The 22788-nt window shown below is 38.0% G+C and overlaps 1 protein-coding gene across 1 annotated transcript in view; it reads left to right on the plus strand.

The window, feature by feature from the left end:
- DAAM1 (dishevelled associated activator of morphogenesis 1) overlaps positions 1 to 21315 on the plus strand; it is a 170795-nt gene extending 149480 nt beyond the window's left edge. Inside the window, exons 18-25 of the mRNA XM_081342790.1 lie at positions 485 to 591; positions 1469 to 1557; positions 2571 to 2739; positions 5890 to 5997; positions 6429 to 6489; positions 10233 to 10364; positions 16340 to 16510; positions 17266 to 21315. Coding sequence (XP_081198916.1) covers positions 485 to 591; positions 1469 to 1557; positions 2571 to 2739; positions 5890 to 5997; positions 6429 to 6489; positions 10233 to 10364; positions 16340 to 16510; positions 17266 to 17475 — 1047 coding nt within the window. The 3' untranslated portion in view covers positions 17476 to 21315. The remainder of the gene's footprint in view (positions 1 to 484; positions 592 to 1468; positions 1558 to 2570; positions 2740 to 5889; positions 5998 to 6428; positions 6490 to 10232; positions 10365 to 16339; positions 16511 to 17265) is intronic.
- Positions 21316 to 22788: the final 1473 nt, after the last annotated feature.

Consider the following 22788-nt stretch of genomic DNA (forward strand, 5'->3'; position numbering starts at 1 on the left):
AAATGCCCTTTGGATATGCTGGATTTGCTTAATGACCATGCTTAACAACCATGGTAACTCACTTAATGAACATTGTAAAATCAAGTCAGGTCACATGGTCACCCGCTTAATGACTGCAATGACTTATGTCCACAATTCTGGGCTCTATCTGTACTGTTGGTAATAACCCCGCCTAGGGTCCCTCTATGAGGGAGATGGGCAGTTAAGAAATTTGAGATACTGTAGATATACATACACATATACATAGTGCTCTCCAATTATTCTTAAAAGTGGAACGGGTATCTTAACAAACCCATACATTGCAAGCTCATCCATCTATGTTCCCAGGTCACCAATGAGAATTCTCCACTAAATTTTTTTTTTCTTACCCACCTCCTCAGTAGAAAATCTTGAAGCCTACATAGCTGCGCTTTTTCTTGTGCTGTAAGAAGTTGAATTCCTGAGAGAAGATTGTTCATCTAAAATACCCATTTTTCTTTTGTAGCTTTTAAAATTTGTTCCTGAAAAAGCTGACATTGATCTTCTGGAAGAACACAAGCATGAGTTGGATCGGATGGCCAAAGCTGACAGATTTCTCTTTGAAATGAGCAGGTGATTTTGCCAGCTGCTTTCCCTTCTACCATTGTTGCTGTCTGCACCAAAAACAGGGACTCAATATCCAGGGGAATGTGTAGAAAGGAGTTCTGTTTTCCTAGCCACATAGTGTTGAAGAAGAATCTCAACTACAAAATTACAACCTGAGCTTTTTATACTGCTGAAATTGGTATTCTAGTATAGTGAGATTAATTTGGTTGATGTAATTATTACTCTGAGGGAGGAAAGAGATAAATACAGAAAATGAACGATATGGAAAGGCATGCCTCACTCGTATTAAGGATTTGAGAAAAGGGACACAGGAAGCTTTGGGAGATAGAGCTCTTTAAAGAGCTTACAGGCTAAAGATTTTCCATTGTTAGTTTAATTTCAATGTATTTTCTTATTGAATCATGTTGATTTGTAAACCACTTTTGCCTTTGCAGTATGCAGTCAGAATACTGAGTACAGGACAGGATATAATTTTATAAACTTTATGCATAATTGACTTGCGAGGCTGGTGTGTTGTGCAATTAGCTCATATGGTGTAATAAGATGGAGGGTTTGTGTCACTGTAAGTTGGGGGTGGGGGCACGAAGGGAGGCTCAGCCAATCTCAATGTATACATGGTTGTACTTTGACAATAAAGGTTCATTCAGGACCACCTTCTCTAATCTGATAGCTTCAAGTTGCATTCCAAGTTTTGACCATGTTATTTTAGGAACTGTAAGTTGAATTGAAAGACATCAGATTTTATGGAGCTTGAAAGTCACCGAATAAGTAGTTGATGATAATCTCTGCAAATTGTTGCTCTGACTTTCCAGAAGGCAACTGCAGATTAACCTGTCATTTTTCTTCCAACTTTTACTAACCTTGAGATTCCTTTTTCTTGCAGGATAAATCATTACCAGCAAAGGCTGCAGTCCTTATATTTTAAGAAGAAGTTTGCTGAAAGAGTTGCTGAAGTTAAACCAAAAGTTGAAGGTAAAGTATGGGCTTAGGGTAATTGTTTTGTGAGTCAGAGTTTGATGAAACTTAAAATTAAAACACTCAAGGAAGCCAACTTCTTTTGAACTGAATCAAAGTGCAAGGAACCTTCCTATTATATTTGAAATAAATTTTTGAAACAAGGAAAATCTTTTAAATTTTGTTTTAAATTTTGAAGAAAACAGTGGTGACAAGGGACGGGGATGGAATATCATGCTAGTGAAAACAGACTGTGACCTTAAGTCATGAATATTTTAATTTGATGAATTATCAAAGGATTAATGCCATTGGTGAGGAGGACACCAAATAGTTGAGATGTTCTATGAATTGTTCATAGAATAGGAATTGTGTATGTCTAGTTTAATGAAGAGAAGGGTGAGGGGTGACATGATAGCAGTGTTCCAATATTGCAGGGGTTGCCACAAAGAAGAGGGAGTCAGGCTATTCTCCAAAGCCCCAGAAGGCAGGACAAGAAGCAAGAGATGGAAACTAATCAAGGAGAGAAGCAACCTAGAACTAAGCTACACTTTAACACTTTTTTTAACAGTACTTTTCAACCTGTCATACGTGTACTATCTGCCAGGTGCCAAAGTACTACCAGTGGTATGCGTACCACAGGTTGAAAAAACACTGGACTAGAAGACCTCCAAGGTACTTTCCAACTACGTTATTCTGTTCTAGGATCTAAAACACATGTGTCAAAATTATCAAACAGACTAGTCAAAATAGATTTTTTTAAATGGTCATTTTTATTAGCAAACCTTCTAACTCTTTTTACCTTCTTTTCTAACTTGGTTGTTTTATAAGGAGTTATTTTGAATGACATTTGTAATTTTCATTTTTTTATTGTTTTTTTCCCCTTTCTTGTCAACTCTGTGATCATTTCTTGGGTAACTTCCTTTCTGTTTGTGAAATTCCAGCTGCTTTGTAATTCATTCCATTAAGCACATATTAATACTATCTAGTCACCATCATATATAGTCTGATCTTCTTCTGTTTGCCCTTTCTAGCAATTCAAACTGCTTCCATCCAAGTATTCCAGAGCAAAAGTCTGAAGCAACTGCTGGAAGTGGTTTTGGCTTTCGGCAACTACATGAACAAGGGCCAGAGAGGGAATGCTTATGGCTTTAAAATTTCTAGCCTGAACAAGATTGCAGATACCAAATCCAGCATTGACAAGTAAGCAGCTTTAAACATGTGCTCATTTTCTGGGGGAGGAGGAGGTGTTAGGAGATTAGGTTAGTTTTGGGGAGCAATAAAAATAATAATAACCCCCTTACATTATATAGAAGCATGTGGTTTATGCCGTTCTTGCTCAATTGTTGGTGGGCCAAAGGCCATTCTTTCCATCTCTCTTTCCATCCATCAGTTGTATGACTTCATGACTCCTGGTATTTTACAATAATAAAAACAAACATACTAAAATTTAGGAAAACAAAGTACAAATATACAGTAGCACCAAATCTCACTGAGGAACATGACATTTTGGAAGCCGTGAAGAACAACCATCTAGGCAGCTTCTCAAAAATCAGACTACCAAAACTGTCCGATTTCAAGATGTGGAACATCAGTCTGACTTCAAGAAGGAAGTGATTCTATAAATGACAGCACAGAAAAGTACCGTTTCTGAGCCCCTGCAAATCATCTTTGTTGTCAGTCAGAAATCCTTAATATCCCCAACCAAGACAAACAAAGAGTTAGGAATTAATCCTGCACGTTCCTAGGAATGAAACCATTTGGGCTTGAAAAGTTAAAACATTTTTAATTGTGATGTATCTGAGCCTGATGGTAGCCAGTGTAGTTTCTGCAGTACATGTGTTCAATTAATCAACTAAAACAATAACAATAGTAAAAAAGAAAAATAAAAGACAGAATTACATTGTGATTGATGATGGATTAACCGTTAAAGTTTGCCTAATTTTACATACTGCACAGCAGAATTTGACCACATTCAGAGAAACTACTTCATACTGATCTGATAATGGTAGTTGCACATAAAAAAGATAGGTATTTCCAGGGCTTTTTTGGTCATAGAATGCTCAGAATGGAGTTCCGGCACCTTTTTTGGATGGAACCTTATAGGGTAGGCAAGGCAGGTTGTAGACATGTGTGAGTTCCGGCACCTTTTTCTTTTACAAAAAAAGCACTGGGTATTTCCCAGATATTTTATTAAGTAAGGTGTTATGAATTGAGTCCCTGAATCCTTATATAATATGCAAAACGAGCAAAACGAGCTATAGTTTCAATGGCCCCTTGTCCACAGGGGCACAGTCTCAGCTCATATGTATTATTTTGTGTTGGCCAACCAAAACTGCTATGGGAAGAGTGTTGCAACACGCTAAGGTTAATGCCCTTCAGATTTTGGGGACAGTTATTTGATATAAATATCTCATTGTTTTAAAGGGGGGAGTTTGACTGCTCAAATAAATATTCTGGGAAGAGCAGCCTAATCTTGTCACATGTTACATGGCTATAACTACTCTCAGTCACCATAATGCAACCTCTTGCATTCTGCACCAGTTTTAGTCTCCAAGAGTCTTAAAAGAGAGAATCATGTAAAACAAGTTATGGTAGGCTATCCTAGTAGTAATGGGAGCATAGGTTACTACCATTATGTCCTCTTGCTCCATGTAAGGTCACAACTGGCATACCAACCAAAATCAGATGAAGGTCTCCTGGCCACAGTTTTCTTTTACTCTTTCAGCAATAACTGTTAATCCAGGAGGACGCTTAGTTACAAGCCTCATCTTTCAAGGAGATTACCATGTAGTCCAGCATAATAATCAGAATGGATAGAACAAGATCCAGACCATCATAGCTTCCAAGCATCTGGTCAAATGTTCCATATTTCCAACTCTGTTTAGGATGGGGAGTTACAAAGTGGTACATTTAGTATATTGATAATACCTCATCCTATTGATGTCATCTTCCATTGATCTTATATTAGAGGTTAACAGTAGAAACACAAGATCCACAGAGAACAGAGTTAAATTTCCTTCAGTTCTACTGTTACTACTTTAGAATGTAATTACTGTAGAAGAATGCCTCTTATCCCCAACATGCACAGTTGGTCCAGGAGAATATCATGGTCAGTAGGGTCAAATACTGATAGAATATTTGTAGCTCAGGTTGAACTGTAGAGTCCTTGCTGCTCTCTGAGCTTGATGGTTTTCTTGTAGAAGTTTCATTACCAACTAGATAACATCATCAGTGATAGTAGGGAATGCAGTTTGCAGAGAGCACCAAGGATTCCAGAGAGTCAAATGCCATGAGACAATTAGTCAGGAACAATAATTGATAAGATCCTTTGTTCATCCACCAGAGTGGCCAATTCTGTTTCAATTCCATGCATATGCCTGTACTGTGTCTTAAAAGAATCTGGATAATCTGCTTCTTCTAGAGCACACTGCAGTTGAAGCTGCATTACTTTGACAAGAATTTTCCCCCAAAAGGAGAAGATTGGGGAGAAGATTATTATTATCTAATAAAGCTGGATTTTTTTAAAGTCTCCTCAGAAGGGAGAGCACAGGGCCTCCTTTAAAGCAGCCAGAATATTCCCTTCCCCAAAGAGGTACTAACAACCTCTTAGTTCTGGCACACACACTCAGCCACACAGAGGATCCGGGAAGGAAAGTTTTATGCTGGATAGCATTGTCTTGTCCACAAACCAGAATGAACCTCAGATAACAGTAAACTTTCCCCCTTCACCACGGCATAAGAAATCAAGTTCTACAGATAGTATAGTGACCAGGCAGTAGATCTTCCTTTTCCTCCCTCCCCAATAGGGATTGAAGAAGCTTAATGAGGGCAGCTAGTTGCCAACCCTAATACAATATGGATGGTGATGTTTTTAGCATTCATGAGAGGGAAACAATTGTGTGAGGAAGGCAGCTTTTTGCTTGGAAAGAGCTGAAGCATAAATACTTCTGTGACATATGATGTTTGAACCCACGTTTTGAATGTCTGTAAAATGTGATGTAGTCAAATTCTCTTGCCACTGAATGTAGCACTGGCCACCAGTCTTGTTAGTTTTAAAACAGAATTAGAAAAATTCATGGAGGACAGAGCTATCAGTAGTTACTATTCTTAACAACTATGTGCTGCCTTCTGACACAGATAGCATCTCTCAGATACAAACTATTGAGAAGCAAGTATTTTGTAGTCCAAAATGAACCTGGTTGATCATTGTGTGTTATCACAGTATTGAAATCTTCACCTGAACTCTGGAAACGTGTAGCTGTTTTCTTTGGGGTGAATTAAATGTCACTTACTTTCTCTTTGTTAAAACGTAGTGTTCATGTTATTATTCGCTGTCTGTCTTTATCACAGGAACATTACCTTGCTGCACTATCTCATCACAATCATAGAAAAAAAATATCCCAAAGTATTCAGTCTACATGAAGAATTAAAAGATGTCCCTAGAGCTGCTAAAGTAAAGTAAGTGCACTTAGGAGAATGGTATCACTGCTAATTTCTTTGTATGAACTTAGGCATAGCAAAAAAATGTTCTCAGGTTCAAGAGTAAGTAGCAAAAAAAAAGGTGTTTTTTCAGATTGGGTCAATTCACAGAAGGGCTGCTAGGACTGGTTTTAGAATATATAAAAAAATTGCAGAGTAGAAATTGTCCCAACCTTTCAGAGTACTTTTACTTTAGAAAGAGAGTAATGCCAGTTTTAACCTCAAGGCTCTCTTCATCAACATGTGCCAGTGCTAAATTGCTACAGATAAGATGCTAATCTAAAAATAAGAGCCTTTTTTCCCCTCCAGTCAAAGGAAAGTCAGTACGGATGGTGTCAGAGCTACATTATGAAATTTTGCTACGGTAGGAACAGCTTGAAAATTGAACATCTTTCCTTTATTTCTGGCAGTATGACTGAACTGGAGAAGGAAATTGGCAACTTGAGGAGTGGGCTCAGGGCAGTGGAAACAGTAAGTGTTGCTTATCCATTTAAAGGTTCCCTACTTTTATTTCAAGACAGGCCATGTGTGTGGGTGTCTAAGCATGTGTTAGCATTCATTCTTGGAGGGAGGGGGAGAAACAGGTGAAGCAGTTTTTATCTCTTGTCTAAGAGAATTGGTTTCTCTTTCCTGTCCCATGACTTGTTACTTATTATTACAGTTTTATAGCTCTGTTAATGACCTCAGTAGCTTTTTTGCTTGCTTGCTTGCTTGCTTTCATCACGAGTCTGTGTTTGTTTTTAAAAAAAAAGTTTGGCCTTGATAGTAGCACAGAGGTAGTTTTGAAATGTTTGGAAGCCCATGTGGCAGTGAGGTCTACAGCTGCTTTCAATCAACTTTAATCAGCAACTGCCAACTACAAACCTTTGTTCCAATATGTCCTTAACACGTAGAAAGCTCCCCCATCTCAGAAACCTTTGGACATTTTGAAAAAGGGTAGTGTGTAAACGGTCGATTAGGCGAATTGCCTCCAAAAATTGGACTGAAGGGAATTGAGTTGAGATCAGTCGGCTGAGGTTCCTCTGAAAGTATATCAGTTTTATGTTACTATAAATGTTTGCAAAAATAGGAATGAATTAATATGACTCATGAGGCGATAGTAAGGGTTATTTGAAGGTCTAACAGCATCAGGACACCAGAACTTTCAATAGCATGGAATGGGTCTACCTCTGCGAAGATCTTACCTGGAAAGTTAATACAACCCAGGTGGCCAGAAAGGCCCAACAGAGACTTCACTTTCTCAGGGTCTTGCGGAAGAACAGGGTAAAACAACGGCTTATGACCTCTTTTACCGGTCTACTATAGAGAATGTCCTCTCGTATGGTATTGTGGTTTGGTATGCTGGTCTGACAGCCACGGATAGGAAAGCATTACAGAGGGTGGTAAGTACAGCACAAGACATTGTGGGCTGTCCCCTGACACCACTGGATGACATCACCAGGGCTCGCTGCCTTAGAAGAGTGAGGAAAATTCTCAGGGATGACTCACACCCTGGACGGTATCTCTTTACTCTCCTACCATCGGGTAGGAGTATAGCCAGCCGTACCAACAGGCTGAAGAACAGCTTTTATCCATGGGCTGTTAAGCTTTTGAACGGAAAATAATTTTATCAACTTTATGCATGATTGACTTGCGAGGCCGGTGCATTGTGCAATTAGCTCACATGGTGTAAAAAGATGGGAGGGTTTGTGTCACTGTAAGTTGGGGGTGGGGGCACGAAGGGAGGCTCAGCCAATCTCAATGTATACATACATGGTTGTACTTTGACAATAAAGGTTCATTCATAAGGCACACCTGAAGATGTATACTGAGATAGGCAATCCTTTGATGGACAGACAGTGCCTGAAATATTTGGATGGCTGCTATACAAGGAGAAGATTGCATGGCATACAGTACATGATTAGAAGCAGAATTTGTCTTCAAGGATTGAACCCTAAGAGGTTTTAAAAGGGAGGAGGTGTTCTTAAAAAAATACTTGAATGATATTGTTTGAAAAACTCACAGGAGACTGCCTTTAGAATGATGGTCCGGTGTGCTGGAGGCTGCTCATACCAGCATGCTAGAACCAATTGTTACATTTTCAAGAATGTTATGAGTTCTGGTTGAGAGCAAAGCTGAACTGCAATACCTAGCATAACAGTAAGCGGTTTGGCAGCTAGCAGCACTGGACAATGGACTTGGCAGAGCTGGCTGTTATTTTACATTTATTAACATATCACTGAATGATGGACTCATGGATGAAACTGAAAAACCAAAATTTCATATGGAAAAACACGTTCAGAGAATAATGATGATCATTTTTTTATAAATATTAATTTTCTATTTTTACAATCAAGTGCCTAATCAAACAACGTGATGACTGAGTCCATTAGTAATTCCATGATACATGTAAGCTTCTTCAAACTTAATCCAATAATACACCCTTCAGTACATCCTCCCTTCTTCTGGTAATAGACATTTTTCCACGCTAAGCAAATACAGTTGTTGTAAGTAAATATAAAATTGCCTGCCAAGATTTTTTATATTTTTCTAAAAGTGTCAATAATATCAGTTTAAAATATCTTTTCTAACCAAAACGTATCTTAATTGCATTTGCATTCAATATCCATTTATTCAGTCTATATCCTATTTTCGCTTTTTATAATTTTAATTCCCCGTCCATGTTCAAAATATCCCAATCATTTATAATTTCAAAACAAGTTATATTTGGGTAACCAAAAGTTTCGCCTATTCAAAATTCTTAACATATTCTTACTTCCCTTTTCATACCAAGATATGATATTCTGATTACAAATCCTATCTATCTAGTTATAATAATACTTCTATTTCTAGCAATCTATTCTTAACCATATTCAAACATCTAATTGATAATGTAACATCCCCTCTAACAAGTCAAAGCTTCTGTTTTAGTCTTACTCTAGCTTTCTTCCTTTGCCAACTAACTTTCCAAATCAGTGCATTTGGATCGTCAAATAATTCTTCATCTATTTTTGAATGTATTATTTGAGTCAAGAAAAGCAATTTAGTTAAAGTATTTTTGGAAGAACTGGCTTGTTGATATTCATTAAACATGATGATTCATTAAAAATAATGATGATCATTAGTGTACTATAAAAATTATGTTATATGGACCTTTGACTCCCTGATTGGTTCAACTGATGGACAGTTTAGGCTTTGAGTTTATTTCCTGATAAGGCCCCCAGTTGCCATGCGAGCCTGCTCAGGACATAATGCATTTTGAAGCTCTTATCCCTCTACTTGCATAGGAGATACATACCTGGTTGTATTTAGAGCAGAATGAATATCCAGCTCCACAAAGGCACTAACACATTGGTAAATAAGAAATTCCAAGGCAGAAGATGCTGCCATTCTTCTCAAAATAACATTGCCTTTCTTATATATGTCTTACCAATATAATTGCACAACCTCCAAGGCTTTGCTAACCTCTGTCAGTGTCTAACCACCAGTATCAGAGGCTTCTTCATAGTGGCATCAGTTTTATGGAACTGATTTCTCAGAGAGCTTTTTATTAGCCAGGTTTATTTTTATAGAGTCAATCTGATAGTTGACCTTTCTGCTACAATTTAAACTGGTTGTAGAAGAAATGCTTGGTCAGTTTGGTCTAGTGGTTAAGCCATCAGGCTAGAAAGCAGGAGATTATGACTTCAAGTCCCACCTTAGACACAAAAACCCGCTGGGTGACTTTGGACTGCCAAAGTCACTCTCAAGCCAACATATCTCAGAGGGTTGCAGTTGTGGGGGAAAATGAGGAAGAAGGGGTGTTTGATATGTTGTATATTTCCTGCTTTGCTGCTTTTTATTTAACAGACAGATGAAAGATGAAATATGCTTAACAAAAATGAAGAACTGGAGAGTTCTTCCTCCATAGCTCCTTGCATTCAGTTCCTTAACACTTATCCAGAACCACAGTATTTGGCCAGTTTTATCCATAGTTAATGTCAGCCGGGATTTGTTCAACTAAAAGCTACTGGGAAAACAGATAATTTATTTGGCTGGCTAACCCAACTGAACAGCCTGTTTCCCACATGAGTACAGTATTTGTGCATTTTTCATATTACATCATCAGAAATAATTCTCATGGAGTGTACATTGGGGGTCTTGGACATGAGCTGTTTTGTTATTTCTAAATTTCAATCATTATCTGGGATTATGACTACTTCTGTCCAGAGTAACATGAAATTGTTTCTCTAAAGGAACTGGAATACCAAAAATTGCAGCCTTCCAATCCAGAGGACAAGTTTGTTTCTGTGGTTAGCCAATTCATCACTTTGGCTAGCTTCAGCTTCTCAGACGTGGAAGATCTTCTAGCAGAAGCCAAAGAACTGGTAAGAAATAATTATTACAGGTTAGAAGTATGCAACATCTGATCTGATACAGACTGCAACTGACAGATACAGAGATGATACTCACACTGGATCCAAAGCACTCGCTCATCTCCTTCAGATCCAAACATTGCACATCCTTATTATAGATCTCAGCTAATCCAGAACTTTATGGGGTATTTTTGATGCTATGCCTTGAATTTTGACCATTGTTCAATGTATTTCTCTTTTATATAATCAGTTTAAGTGAAGTTGAAAAGGTATGAATAGTCTGAAACCACACCTTGGGTTTGGGACCTTTCTCTTCCAAAGCTCCACTTGGAGCTTTACAGGCTTTACAAACTCTTTTCAAATGAGGGACATTTTGGACCTTAGGATAGCAAAGATGGGTAAAGCCAACCCAGAAACTGCAATTAAAGTACCTACTTCCCATGGATTTAATCATTTTCTGTCATATTAAATTGTAAAATTAAATACTTTTAGAAGGGCCATAATTATACCATTAGGGTCTTAGATTTTGCCTATCCCATGATTCTGTTTATTAGGGTTCTCCATCTCTATGGCTCAGTAGTTGCTAATGCATGAAGATGCATTCTAATTAAGGAACTCTGCAAGGAGTCCCCCTACATTTTGTCCATAAGAATCAAATTCTAATTGCAGATGAGTCAGTTAAAGAATGTGGTTGGTAAGAGAGAGAAAGAGAAGAAGCTGTCAATCAATCAATAACTTACCTCCAGAAGTTGTGGGTGCTCCAACACTGGAGGGGTTTTAGTCTGTCTGTTGTTTCCTTCCTTTAGGTCCTCCATCTTTACATCCTCTTCCTCTAATTTTCCTTCTATTTTCTAGGTTACTAGTTCCTTCTTTGTAATCATTTTCTGAATTTGTAGGTTTAGATTAGAAAATTGTTCTTTTATCTCCTTTGTGTCATTTTTAGTCTCATCATGAGCTAAGGCAATTGTCTCTTCTATTAATTTCAATATAGAAAGAATTTCTTTCTGAGATTCATCAACATTTTCTTGTTGGTATGTCAAGCTGGGGGCTTTGAAGACAACTGTTAGGGATGGTTTTTTTACCATTTAATGCTAAGTATGGAACATCCATTTTTTTTGTATGTGGTCTTTATAGTCCAATCTATTTAGGGATTTAGTTTCAGTCAATTGTCATTTGAATTCCATATTATTGAGCCAGCCTATCAGTCCATCCTTAATCCTCCCCTAAAGAAATATAAGCAAAATTCAAGTTTTTCTGTCCAATGAAAAACATATCCTTTCTGTCCAGAGGAAAAAAAGCAATTAAAAGTTGTTCATCAATCAAAGGTTTATAATTCAAAGTATTCCATCATCTCAATCAGTAATGCATGTTTCTTCTACAGCAAAATAGCTCCACAACACAGCTTAAAAGTCAGTGAGTATTTGTATTTGTGATCCAGGCAGGCCAGTTTCAAAGTAGTTTATCATCTCTGCCGGATAAATAAGCAGTCAAAGAGGGGTTTTTTCCCCCTTTTCCCAGCTGCAGTCTTCAAAAGTGAAAGTTTCCAAGGACAACAAAAGTCTTATCTGAGTCTGGGCTTCAAGCCAAGTTTCTTTAAGCATAATAGGTTGTAGTTCTGTGGTTCACCACTAGCTGTCGTTGATGCCGTCTTCCAGCTTTTTAAATCCAAACTTATATTGCAAGCTTTTCAAGTCTTTTTTTTTTCTAAAAAAAAGTCTCAAAAGCACTTTTAGTTCCCAAATTTCAAAGCTATATATCTTTATTGATTCCAAATTAATCTTGTAATTTTCTCTGTTTCCCCCCAAGCAATTATTTCGCTGCTTTTCTTTTCCTGAGGGAATGAGGTGGAAATTCCCCTTTCCTCTCTCATCAGTGTGGGGGGGGGAGGAATTCTTTGCTTTGGCCGTTTTTTTCCAGAAAAAAAATCTTAAAGTCATAAAGAGAGGATAAAGTCTCACCCAGTTCCATCCATGTTGCTCAAAAGTTGCTTGTTAGTGCTTATTTTCTTCAATTGTCAGCAGCTTCTGACTGGCCACACGAATGTAGCCAGTCTTTCCCCCGCTGGTTTGGAGGGCTTACTCAGATCAAATGGAAGGGCTGCTGCCCTTCCTTCTTTGTCACCTCTCTGGGGCAACTTTCAACCCTTTTTAGGGTACCCAGCGGGACGAAATCAAACGTGGAAGACAGACCCCCATCTTCCTGTGCCCGTATGCCACGACGCCTAACGGAAGTCAACACTGGAGGTTTTTAAGAAGACATTGGACAACCATTTGTCTGACATGGTATAGGGTTTGCTGCTTGAGCAGAGGGTTGGGCTAGAAGACATCCAAGGTCCCTTCCAACTCTGTTATTATTGATATTCTGACAGGCAATAAACATCCAGAGGTTCATATCACATCCTCTTTCTGACCCTCAGCTTTTCCTCAATAAAATGATTCAGAGCATTAACTTTATCCTATTCACCAGTTTCATGGAATAGTTTAATGAAGTGCTTGATGCTAACTGCCCAGTGGAAGTCCTGTCTAAATTTTGCTTGCTCAAATTCACTTCTCTTTAATTCAGCATTTTGTTTCTAAAATAACAAGCCTTTGAAAGCAGGTGGCCTTCATTATTCATACCCAAGATATATATTTGGTATTTCTTTACTACTGACTTAGTAGAGAGTCCCATCATCATATAACCATATCAAATCAAATCAAACAACCCCCTTTCAAGCAACCCCATTCCAAACAAAATAGAGCAACTAAAACACTCTTCAACAATCAAAAGCTCTGTGGAAGATCTCCATCTTGATTCTCCTTCAGAAAACTATAAAGGATGGTGTAAAGTGGACATCTGGTTCCACAGAGTAGGACCATGGCAGGATAATCTTGTTGCTATAATGTGCTGTTTGTTCTCTTCATGTGAGCCAATGTATCAGATGGATACATTGGCATATATGATCTATAGCTACCTAGTTGCCAAACCCTAAAGAATTTCATAGATTACAAACTGCATTTCAAATTGTACTCACAAGCCTATTGGTAGTCAATGTAGTACTTACCATTTCCTATGGAGGTGAGTGTTCATTCCTGTGGGCTGAAGTTTCTTGTTAAGCAAATTCAGTTTACTTCCAAAAAAAAAGCCAAGTGGGGGAGGGTAAATGTCTTTTCCAAAACTTTCCTAGCACATTTGGTTCCAATACTGAAGCATGTGGCAATAATAAATAGCAAATAGGAATGAATCTTCAAAGCAAAGTTGAAAGTACAAGCTTTCACTTTCCCTGTCCTTTTATTTGAGGTTTATATCTTTGATATCAAATTCTGGTTTTATTGCCCTGAGTTAATAAAAGAGTGAGTGGTGGAAACTTGACAATAACGGACATGAAACAAAAACAGAGGTGCAGCTTCTTGGCAATTCCAAAATGGTATGAATAATTCATTACAGAAGAGGCACATTACCAGACTTTGACCAAGGAAGGGAAAGTTGGTGAAGATATGGTGGGTTCAAGTACATGAAGATGCCAGAGTTTGAAAGGAGGGGAGGAGATGGTGACTTGGACCATAAAGCAACCTTGTCCTATTGTGAATGTATGACTTCAGAGAGTAGTTTTTGAGTTTGTCCAAAACTTTCTTAAGGGCAGGATTCTCTCCTAGAATGTACTAGTAGCACCACTGCAAATAGGGTTTAATAGAAAGGATAGGAAGCTGCAGACCACAGAAGCTTGCTCAGATTGTACAGTGAAAGATGCAACATTCAGATGCAGCCCTTGACCCCTTCCAACCTAAATATGGGCAAGAACACCACACTCAAACTATGGGAATTTTATTTACATTATTTTTTCTTCCAAAATAATTAGATCCAGGATCATCTTTATTTCCAGAAGGATCTTAAATTTTGCTTAAGGCCAATAGATATGCTTACAAAATAAAAATAAGGAGGACGCAACTCAGTGTTTGTTTATATGTATCCTCTCCCAGCTTCCAAAATGTTAAAAGTAAGATAATTGTTTGGGAGGACAGAAACTAGATACAGTAGCAATTTACCTCTGCTAAGCTGGTGTTTCATTATTATCTATACCAGTGCTTTTTTTTTCTGCCCGTCCTTTGCACCCCCGCCCCTGTGGTTCGGAGCCACATGCCGCAGAGATTCCCCTCCCCACAGCCACCGTGGGGATTCCCCTCCCCGCAGTTGCCATGCCACAGCCTGTGCTGAGCCCCCACCTGGAGCTGCTCCAAACCCCGACCCAGAGCTGTGTTCCTCATGGCAGTGGTCTCCGGCACCAAACAGCGATGGCCTCTGGCACCAGCACGCTTTCTTTCTTTCCCAAAAATTGTGTTAAATGAGTCCTGTCTAAGCTCTGCTGATCAGCTTGTCCTGGATTGTTTTGCCGCAAAACGGAACGGTTTGCAATTTGCAGTTGAGACAGCCCATCTCATTTTAGATATATCACATATAATTGAAAATTGTAATTAGTTGTGTGTGCACGTTCAGCAAGTATTTGTGCTGGCATTTCTAGGCCTCTTTCCAACCACATCCAGAAAAATTTGTAACAAACATTGGAATTCTCAATGCCATGTTTGGTATTTCCCAGCAATCTGTTACTGGAAAGAAAAAGCAATCCCTGCTGCGTTACTGATCCCAGAGAAGCATTTGCATGTATGCAGGTATCCTTAGGGTGCCATAGTTATGGATGAGAAATATTGGTTGCAAAGGTGGCATTTCTGGATGTAATACAGATATTTTGGACTTATTTTTGTTTCTTTGCATGTTTGATATTTTTAAAAAGGCATATGCTACTGACTATGCTTATGCACATATGTAACATCATTTGGTAGAATACATGACCACTGCTTGTCCAGAATGTGAAAAGTGAAAGATTGTGACTAAACAAAATTTTAATGTACAGATAATACCAGCAGAAATTATTTTAGCCTTTTTAATAAATGTTGTTATTGATGTTAAGCTCACCATGGAAAACATCATATATTGTTATGTATATAATAGGTTAATTATTTAAAGACTGAAGTGCAACATAACTAGATTCTAAATAATCTATTTTTCAAAACACACAACAGTAAAAGTAAAGTCCAAATTAAGAATATTTCATTCGTAAGAATTGTTTAATTTAAAGTGGTTTAGTTGTAATAGATGGTTATAGATTCAAAATAGTTTTCAAGAGTATTTACAAAAGATACTATTTTTTTCTAGCATCAGCTAAATTAGACATATTACATTGAGAAAAATGTTTCTCATTTCTTTCCTGTTACCTTTATTGATTCCATTGCAGAGATGTTAACATAGGAAATAATTATTTTGTTATCTAATTTTACCTTCCAGAAGACAGAAGCAGATGAAAAATGTGACGTTCTTTCCTGTTGGCTTTTTTGAATTAGCTGTTTTAGATTCTAAAAGTTTAGTTCCTAAAGAAGTAACCTTGTAAATAATTTTAATGTCCTCCTCTAGTGCAGGGTAGGCTACCTTGGCTCTTTTATAACTCAAGGACTTCAACTCCCAGAATTCCTGAGCCAACATGGCTCAGCTTGGAAACCTCTCTCTTTTCCCTCAGCGTGGCTGGCTCAGGATTTCTGGGAGTTGAAGTCCACAAGTCATAAAAAAGAGCCAAGATTGCCTACTCCTAAAGCCAATAGAGGGAGCTTTTTTTTCTTTTTTCTTTTTTCTTTTTTGCAAAAAAAAAGGCGCCGGAATGCCGTTCTGAGCGTTCTATGAGAAAAAAAGCCCTGATCTATATTTATGACAATATCAGCTCACAACCTGATAACAAAATGCCACACATATTCCTTGAGTTCCCAAAGATTGTGCATCCCAGACTTGCCATAATGGATTAATTTTTCACAGTTTCTACTGTGCATGGCCTTGTCTGAAGGAAAATATGAAAGAGAATTAAGCTTGGATCTATGATCCTGTTTTTAAACTGATGTTTTCTTAGACCAAAAAAGAATAAATCTGAGAGAATTTTCAAAAAGCTTACTAGTTTCTTCCTTTAGTTTATCAAGGCAGTGAAGCATTTCGGAGAAGATTCTGGCAAAACACAACCAGATGAGTTCTTTGGAATTTTTGACCAGTTCCTTCAAGCTGTAAATGAGGCAAAACAAGAAAATGAAAACATGAGGAAGAGGAAGGAAGAAGAAGAGCGACGGGCACGCATGGAAGCTCAGGTACTACAAAAAGAGCTTCTACATCCAGTTGCATAGTCTTCCCCAAGTTAGTATCTTCCAAAAGTGTTGAATTTCAACTCTTTGCCAGCAGAAGATGCATTGTGTGGCATCCAGACAACGTCAGATTACAGAAAACATCTGTAATAACACAGCAAGAGTAGCACGGATAGTTGATCTGTTGTCCTCTAGAGCATATTTTAATTTGTTTCCTATATGAAAGTAAGAGTCTGCCTCCTGTAGAGTCGGAGCATTATAAACATCAACCTGTTCTGACTAGCAGGAGCACCCAAAGCTTCCAGCAAAAAATAATCTTTGCCACTTTTGATTGGGAGCCATGGGGGCATTCTTTGCTTAGGCCCTTCTGCATGTATGTGGGATCTTCCACTGAGTTTAGCTTCCTCTAATGGGCCTCCTGGTCTGTGAATCTGTAACCAAGTACCTTCCCTCCAACATCACCATTCTGTTCCAACACTTGTTTCCATTCACAGTTCAACATGTGAAGTGTTGTGCACTGTGAGCTTTTTTCTCAGCAGGCCCAGGGAGTGACCACTCATCCTGGATTTGAAGCAAGGGCTTTCTGAGAACACATTTATATTTCCAGATAGAACTGAGTTCACCTCATTACTGCATTGGAACATGCAGACTTTCACTAGCTGAACTGTTTTTCACACACTTGTGAGACCATATGTAGCTTGTTCTCAGGATTTTCAATAGCTGCAAAGTTGAAATTAAGGCTCTTTTTTTTTCTCTTCCAGCTCAAAGAGCAGCGAGAGAGAGAGCGCAAGGCTAGGAAGGCAAAAGAAAATAGCGAAGAAGGTGGGGAATTTGATGACCTGGTCTCCGCTTTAAGGTCTGGAGAAGTTTTTGACAAAGACCTTTCTAAACTGAAGCGCAATCGCAAACGCATCACAAATCAGCTGGCAGACGGGAGTCGTGAAAGGCCCATCACAAAAATCAACTTTTAAACATCATCTTCACTTTTTTAGAGTGTTAGGGGGGGAAAAACACCTGACCAATAATCTGGTAAATCCTGGTCTTTTTTGCCTTCTGCCTTGGTGGTCACACAATGGCATCTTTCCTCCCCCACCCTGCATGTCTGCGTGAGCGGGTGTTAAAGGAAGCATGTGTGTATATGTGCTATATATACAAATCTCTGGATGGTTGGAGACCAAAAGGGTGTGTGTATGTGTGGACACATTTGTAAGCACGCATGATTGCTACTGCTTTAACGAATGTTCTCTTTCCTATCAAGTATAGTGGCATTCCACACACAGCTTCTCCATTTCAAAAGCACAAACATTGGAGAGGGAGATTGATAAGAGGCAGAAACACCCAGGGGGAAATGAGGGAGGCAGAATAGTAACATTTACCTCAGCTTATTGGGGTCCTTGAGGGGAAAACAGGAAGAGAGTCATGCAGAATGACCTGAGATCATCTTGACCTGGATGGACCCACCTTGACTGACTCATCACTGCTGGGAGTACCGTGGCAAAAAGTCCATTAGAAACTCTTTTTGTTCAGCCTGAACTGTACTGCTCGGGAAAAATCTTATCTTCTGTGTCTGTTATTACCTAAAACTTGAACATCCCTTGTAATTCTCGTGCTGGCTCCCGTTATTCCCTAAACTCTCTCTTTCATTCCTTCCCAGCACTTTTGGACTCCTTGGGGAGCTTTTCATTACTGTAATAATGCACCTATAGAATTAATTTGTTTTCTTATTGAAGACCAATGGGAATTGGGGAGGGGGGTGCTCTCTCTTTTTGAAAAAATGGATCCAAGAATCTGTGTGTTCATTCTGTTTTGTTTTGATTCCCTGTCCAACAAGAAACCATATTCTCTGTAAATGTAGGTCAGAAATTACTCTGGGCCAGTTCCGTTTTGTAACAGTTATCGAATCAGCAGTGATTCTAGAAGAGCCTTGGGGGGGCGGGGTTGGAGCATACCTGCAGATATTGGGCACTATATGTAATCTTACACACATGCCCAAAAAAGTCTTCAGAGCTAAGTTTTTGGTCAAGCAGTTCCAGAGCGGACCAAGTGAATGTAGTGCCTCGGGTTTTTTTAGAGTTGAACTGAGAATTGCTGCCATAAAAATAAAGGTGGTTCTTACTAAGCAGCAGGTTTAATGTCCTCTCCTGATGATCCTATGGTCTTGGGTTGATTGGCAGCACACAGAGGCCTTTGTAGAACAAGCATACATAAAACTTATTTCAAAGTTTACCCTTATTTCAAAGTTTGGTCAAAGGCATTGATGAAGTCCAGAGCTGAGGAGAGAGATTTAAGGACCAAATGTATCATTCAAAGCAGCAGGAAGCCTCCCCCCTCAAAATTATATTGCTATTCCTGTTTTTCTTGCAGAAGTGTTAAGCAGAGCTACCTATAAAGATATCAATCCAAAATCTAAAAAAAAAATCAGATTGCTCAGGGAGTAATTAATAATTTAAAAACAACAGTAATACAAAGACATTGGAAAAATGTTTTTAAAATGCCAATTTTTTTTATAGCGTGGCTTAATCTTATAGAGAATATTGAAGACTGTTACTTTTTGCTTTTTTTCCCTCTTTTATTTATTTGTGGGATTTCTCTTGTGTGGCTTTTTTTTACCATCCTCATATTGTTACCTGAAATTGAACAGGGATTTGTTTATTTTATTTTATTTTTTTGTCCTTGCACTAGATAGTTAATGCTGTTTGAAACTTTTGGGGGTGGGTGGGGAGGGACTAGTAAAAGATGCTAACTGGTTGGGGAATTGGAATAGCACTTTTCCTCATGTGAACTGTAAAACAAATGTGTGGTTTTGTATAAAAACTAGTTTGTAAAAAATACAGTTCTTGTTGCCGGGATCCCCAGATCCTTTTGCAATCTGAAAGCTGTGAAGATCACACCACAGAGAGCTGTCAGAGAGATCTGTTTGTGTGTGTGTGTATGTAGGCACGTGCATGTATTTCTTTTTCTTTTTGAAATGTCATTTTTCTTAACTGCAGCCTTTTTCAATAAACTGTACACCTAGATGGCTCGTCAAATACCTTGCAAAACAGTAAGAGTGAGAATGCTGATTATCTGAGTCCTTGCAGAGAGCAGATGAGCAAAAGCTTTGCTCTAGGAGAAAGCATCCAAGTTGGTCATAACTGTTACTTAAACTAAAGTGCCTCTCTTTTATATATATATATATATATTGTATTTATAGATGGAAGAAATTGGGTTAGATATGATTTTACGGCGTTGATTATGAGAAAGAACTCAGATAGATCAGAGGGTGCATTAAAATGAAAAGTGAATAAAGGCAAAGCCAGCATATTTTGAATATAAAAGGAGCAGAAAAGTACTGTGACATTCAGTCTCCTCATAAAGACCAGGCTTGCAATCCAATAGGCATTTAAGAATTCAGCGCCTTCTCTTTGACCATAGAAAGAGTCTTGCTGAACAGTGAGTACCTTTATTCCAGCCCCCACCTCCACCCCCCAGGACCGATTCACATTCCCATCAGAAAGCCATTTACATGAAGTAGACATAATGCAAGCGTATATGACTGCCACCCATCCCACCAGAGATGTCACCGGTGGCCCAGGGCATCCTTCAGATATGCATTGTGCAGATTAACACTGCTGAGGCAGTGCTTGAATTTTCCAGTGGAGGTATCCAGAAATACACTACAAAGCTGGAAAATTATTTAGATAATTTTTCAGAAGGGATGTTTGTGTGCATGTTGCATAGATACACATTCGTTTTGGGAGAGTCCTTATCAACTTACCGCGTTTAATCATCCTACCATAAGTAAGAGCGGGATTAGTCAGAAGGTGAAAGTGAAATTCAGTGCAAATTAAAGTGGATGCCTTTAAAGCTCTCAGCCTTGGCAACTTTTAAGATATGTGAACTTCAACTCCCATAGTTGGCTGACAGATTCTGGAAACTGAAGCCCATATATCTTAAAGTTACCAAGATAGGAAAACACTTCTTTAAACAAACAGAGCAATTTCACTTCTAGGGCTTGAAATCCCTGTAATACTGATTGCTGCTCTGTTCAAGACCAGTCAAAAGAAACAATGTTTTATGTGGATCCAGAATAAATCTGGGTTCATTGGTCAAGCACATCACATGTAGGATTTTGCCCCTACCTACTCCACACCACCCCAAAACTGTTCTTTGGCATTTAGTGCATCAAGTTTCAAATTGAGACAACTGACTGATTTGTGTTATGTTATTAGCAATATTAAAATATCTTCAAGGGGAAATTGGTTTCTGTTTGTAGAATGGATTAATGGATCTCCCTGGATTTCTTGCCATCTCTACTGCACAGATTACAAAGCAAAGGAAGCAAGGATCTGGTGAAAACCATTCCTTGTGCTTCCAAATCAAACTTGATCTGCAACAAGCCTTATTTGGGAGGCTGCATTTCCAATTATTTGTGCTTGTGTGAGAGGGGTTTTTTTGTTCTTGTTTTCTTAAATAAATGTACAGGTATAACCATGTGCCATTTGTTGTAAATTGCATTTTTTTGACTGGTGCTGGTGGAAGTAGCCACTCTATTTTCATTCTAATTTTCCTCTTTGCATTGCTCCTGGGTGTGTAATTAAAAAAAAATAATGCCAAAAAAGAGAGAGGAAAAAAAGTGATAGTTTGTAAACTAAGTAGATTAGGGGTAGCAAACCATGTAGTGGATCTTAGATACACAGATGTTTTTAGCTAGCAGGAAATGATGTGTATGTTACAAGACTGTACATTTTTTAAAGAAAAACAATATGCAATAAAGAGTATACATAAAATTAAGGATATTCAGTATCATTTATACTTGAGTAAATTTTAAAACAAACTGATGGGTATATTTAGGACATTTAACATGCAAGCAACACATATTTAAACAAAGATTTGATAGCTACATCTTTCCCAGCTATACTGTTGGTCCACTATCCCAATAAATACAGGAAATAACATTTCGACCTGTCCTAAGAAAAGCATAATTCTGTTATAGAAAAATGTTTTTTCAAACCATACATATCTCCCCACCCCAAGTCTTGAATTGCACAAGTCCAATGTAGCATTGTCATGCAACTAGAAATTGTAAAAAGATATTTCAGTATCTCTGAATATATACTTTACATCTGGCACTGAAAAACTATTTCAATATAATTCATACATCTTATTTATGCTGGAACGTGTTGGTGTGCAGGGTTTTTATGTATTTGTTTTTCCTTGGTTTAGTATTTCATTTTGTGTTTAACAAACTTTATTTGAATATTGTTTCTCAGCATACCATTTGAAGGTTTAGATAAATTGGAACAGGTTCAGAAATGAGCTGTAAGGAAGATCACAGGACTACAAATTAAGTCTTATAAAGATAAATGGATGAAATTTAGACAGCTTAGCCTTGAGGAGACTGAGTTGGGAAATACGATAGCATTCTTCAAATACTTGAATGGTTGATACACAATAGAAGATCAACTGGTATTCTCCATTATTTCAAAGTTCAGGACATGGAGTTACGGATTTAAATAATAGGAAGACAAATTCTACTTAAAAAAGTAAAAACAATTTGATAGAACAGAGATAAGCTGTACTTCCAACTGTCTACCAGGAATGCTTTAATTTGAAATGTTTCGCCAAACAGATGGCATGCCTTGACCTAAATGGCCACATCCAAACTAGGATTCTGATTAAAATGTTTTGCACACCTTGACTTTTAAAAAATAAAAGAATTAAGAGTATCTGAAGAGCCATGGAAATGTACTCTTAGATCTAAGTTGGGGAAATAAGAAATATCTCAGGAGTTATTTTTGTAGACACTCTGAAGAAAGTCTCCAAAGAAAAAGAGAGAAAAAAATAAGATTTAAGAGTACATTTCCTTGAATTGGTAAACTAAATGCAACTCTGGAAGAAGGTGTTTGCTACATCCCAATTTGTGTCCAAGTATTATTCAATTTAGGGAAATCATGCCATAAGTATATAATTATATATTTTCACTGCATCCTAGTTTGGGAACGGTCTAAACATAGGAAAGACCTTGAGTAAGTTCCCACTAATTATCCAGGACATCTTTTAGAGTAAACATACACCTTAAGCCAAAATAGCAACCGACTTTAACTCTCTAGTTTCTTTCTATGTTGGTTTTAAATGTAGCTAGCTAACTAGAGATTGGTAAAAGAAGAAGATGAAAGATGGACATAGATGTTTGTATTCTCTTTAAAAGCTCAGGCCAGCTTAGGCACAGTTCCCAAAGGCCTCCTTTTCAAGTATTGATTAGGAAACCTCACAGACAAAATAATGGTTAGCAATAATAATAT

The sequence above is a fragment of the Vipera berus genome, assembly GCF_964194415.1.
Source record: "Vipera berus genome assembly, chromosome: 1".
NCBI lineage: Eukaryota > Metazoa > Chordata > Lepidosauria > Squamata > Viperidae > Vipera > Vipera berus.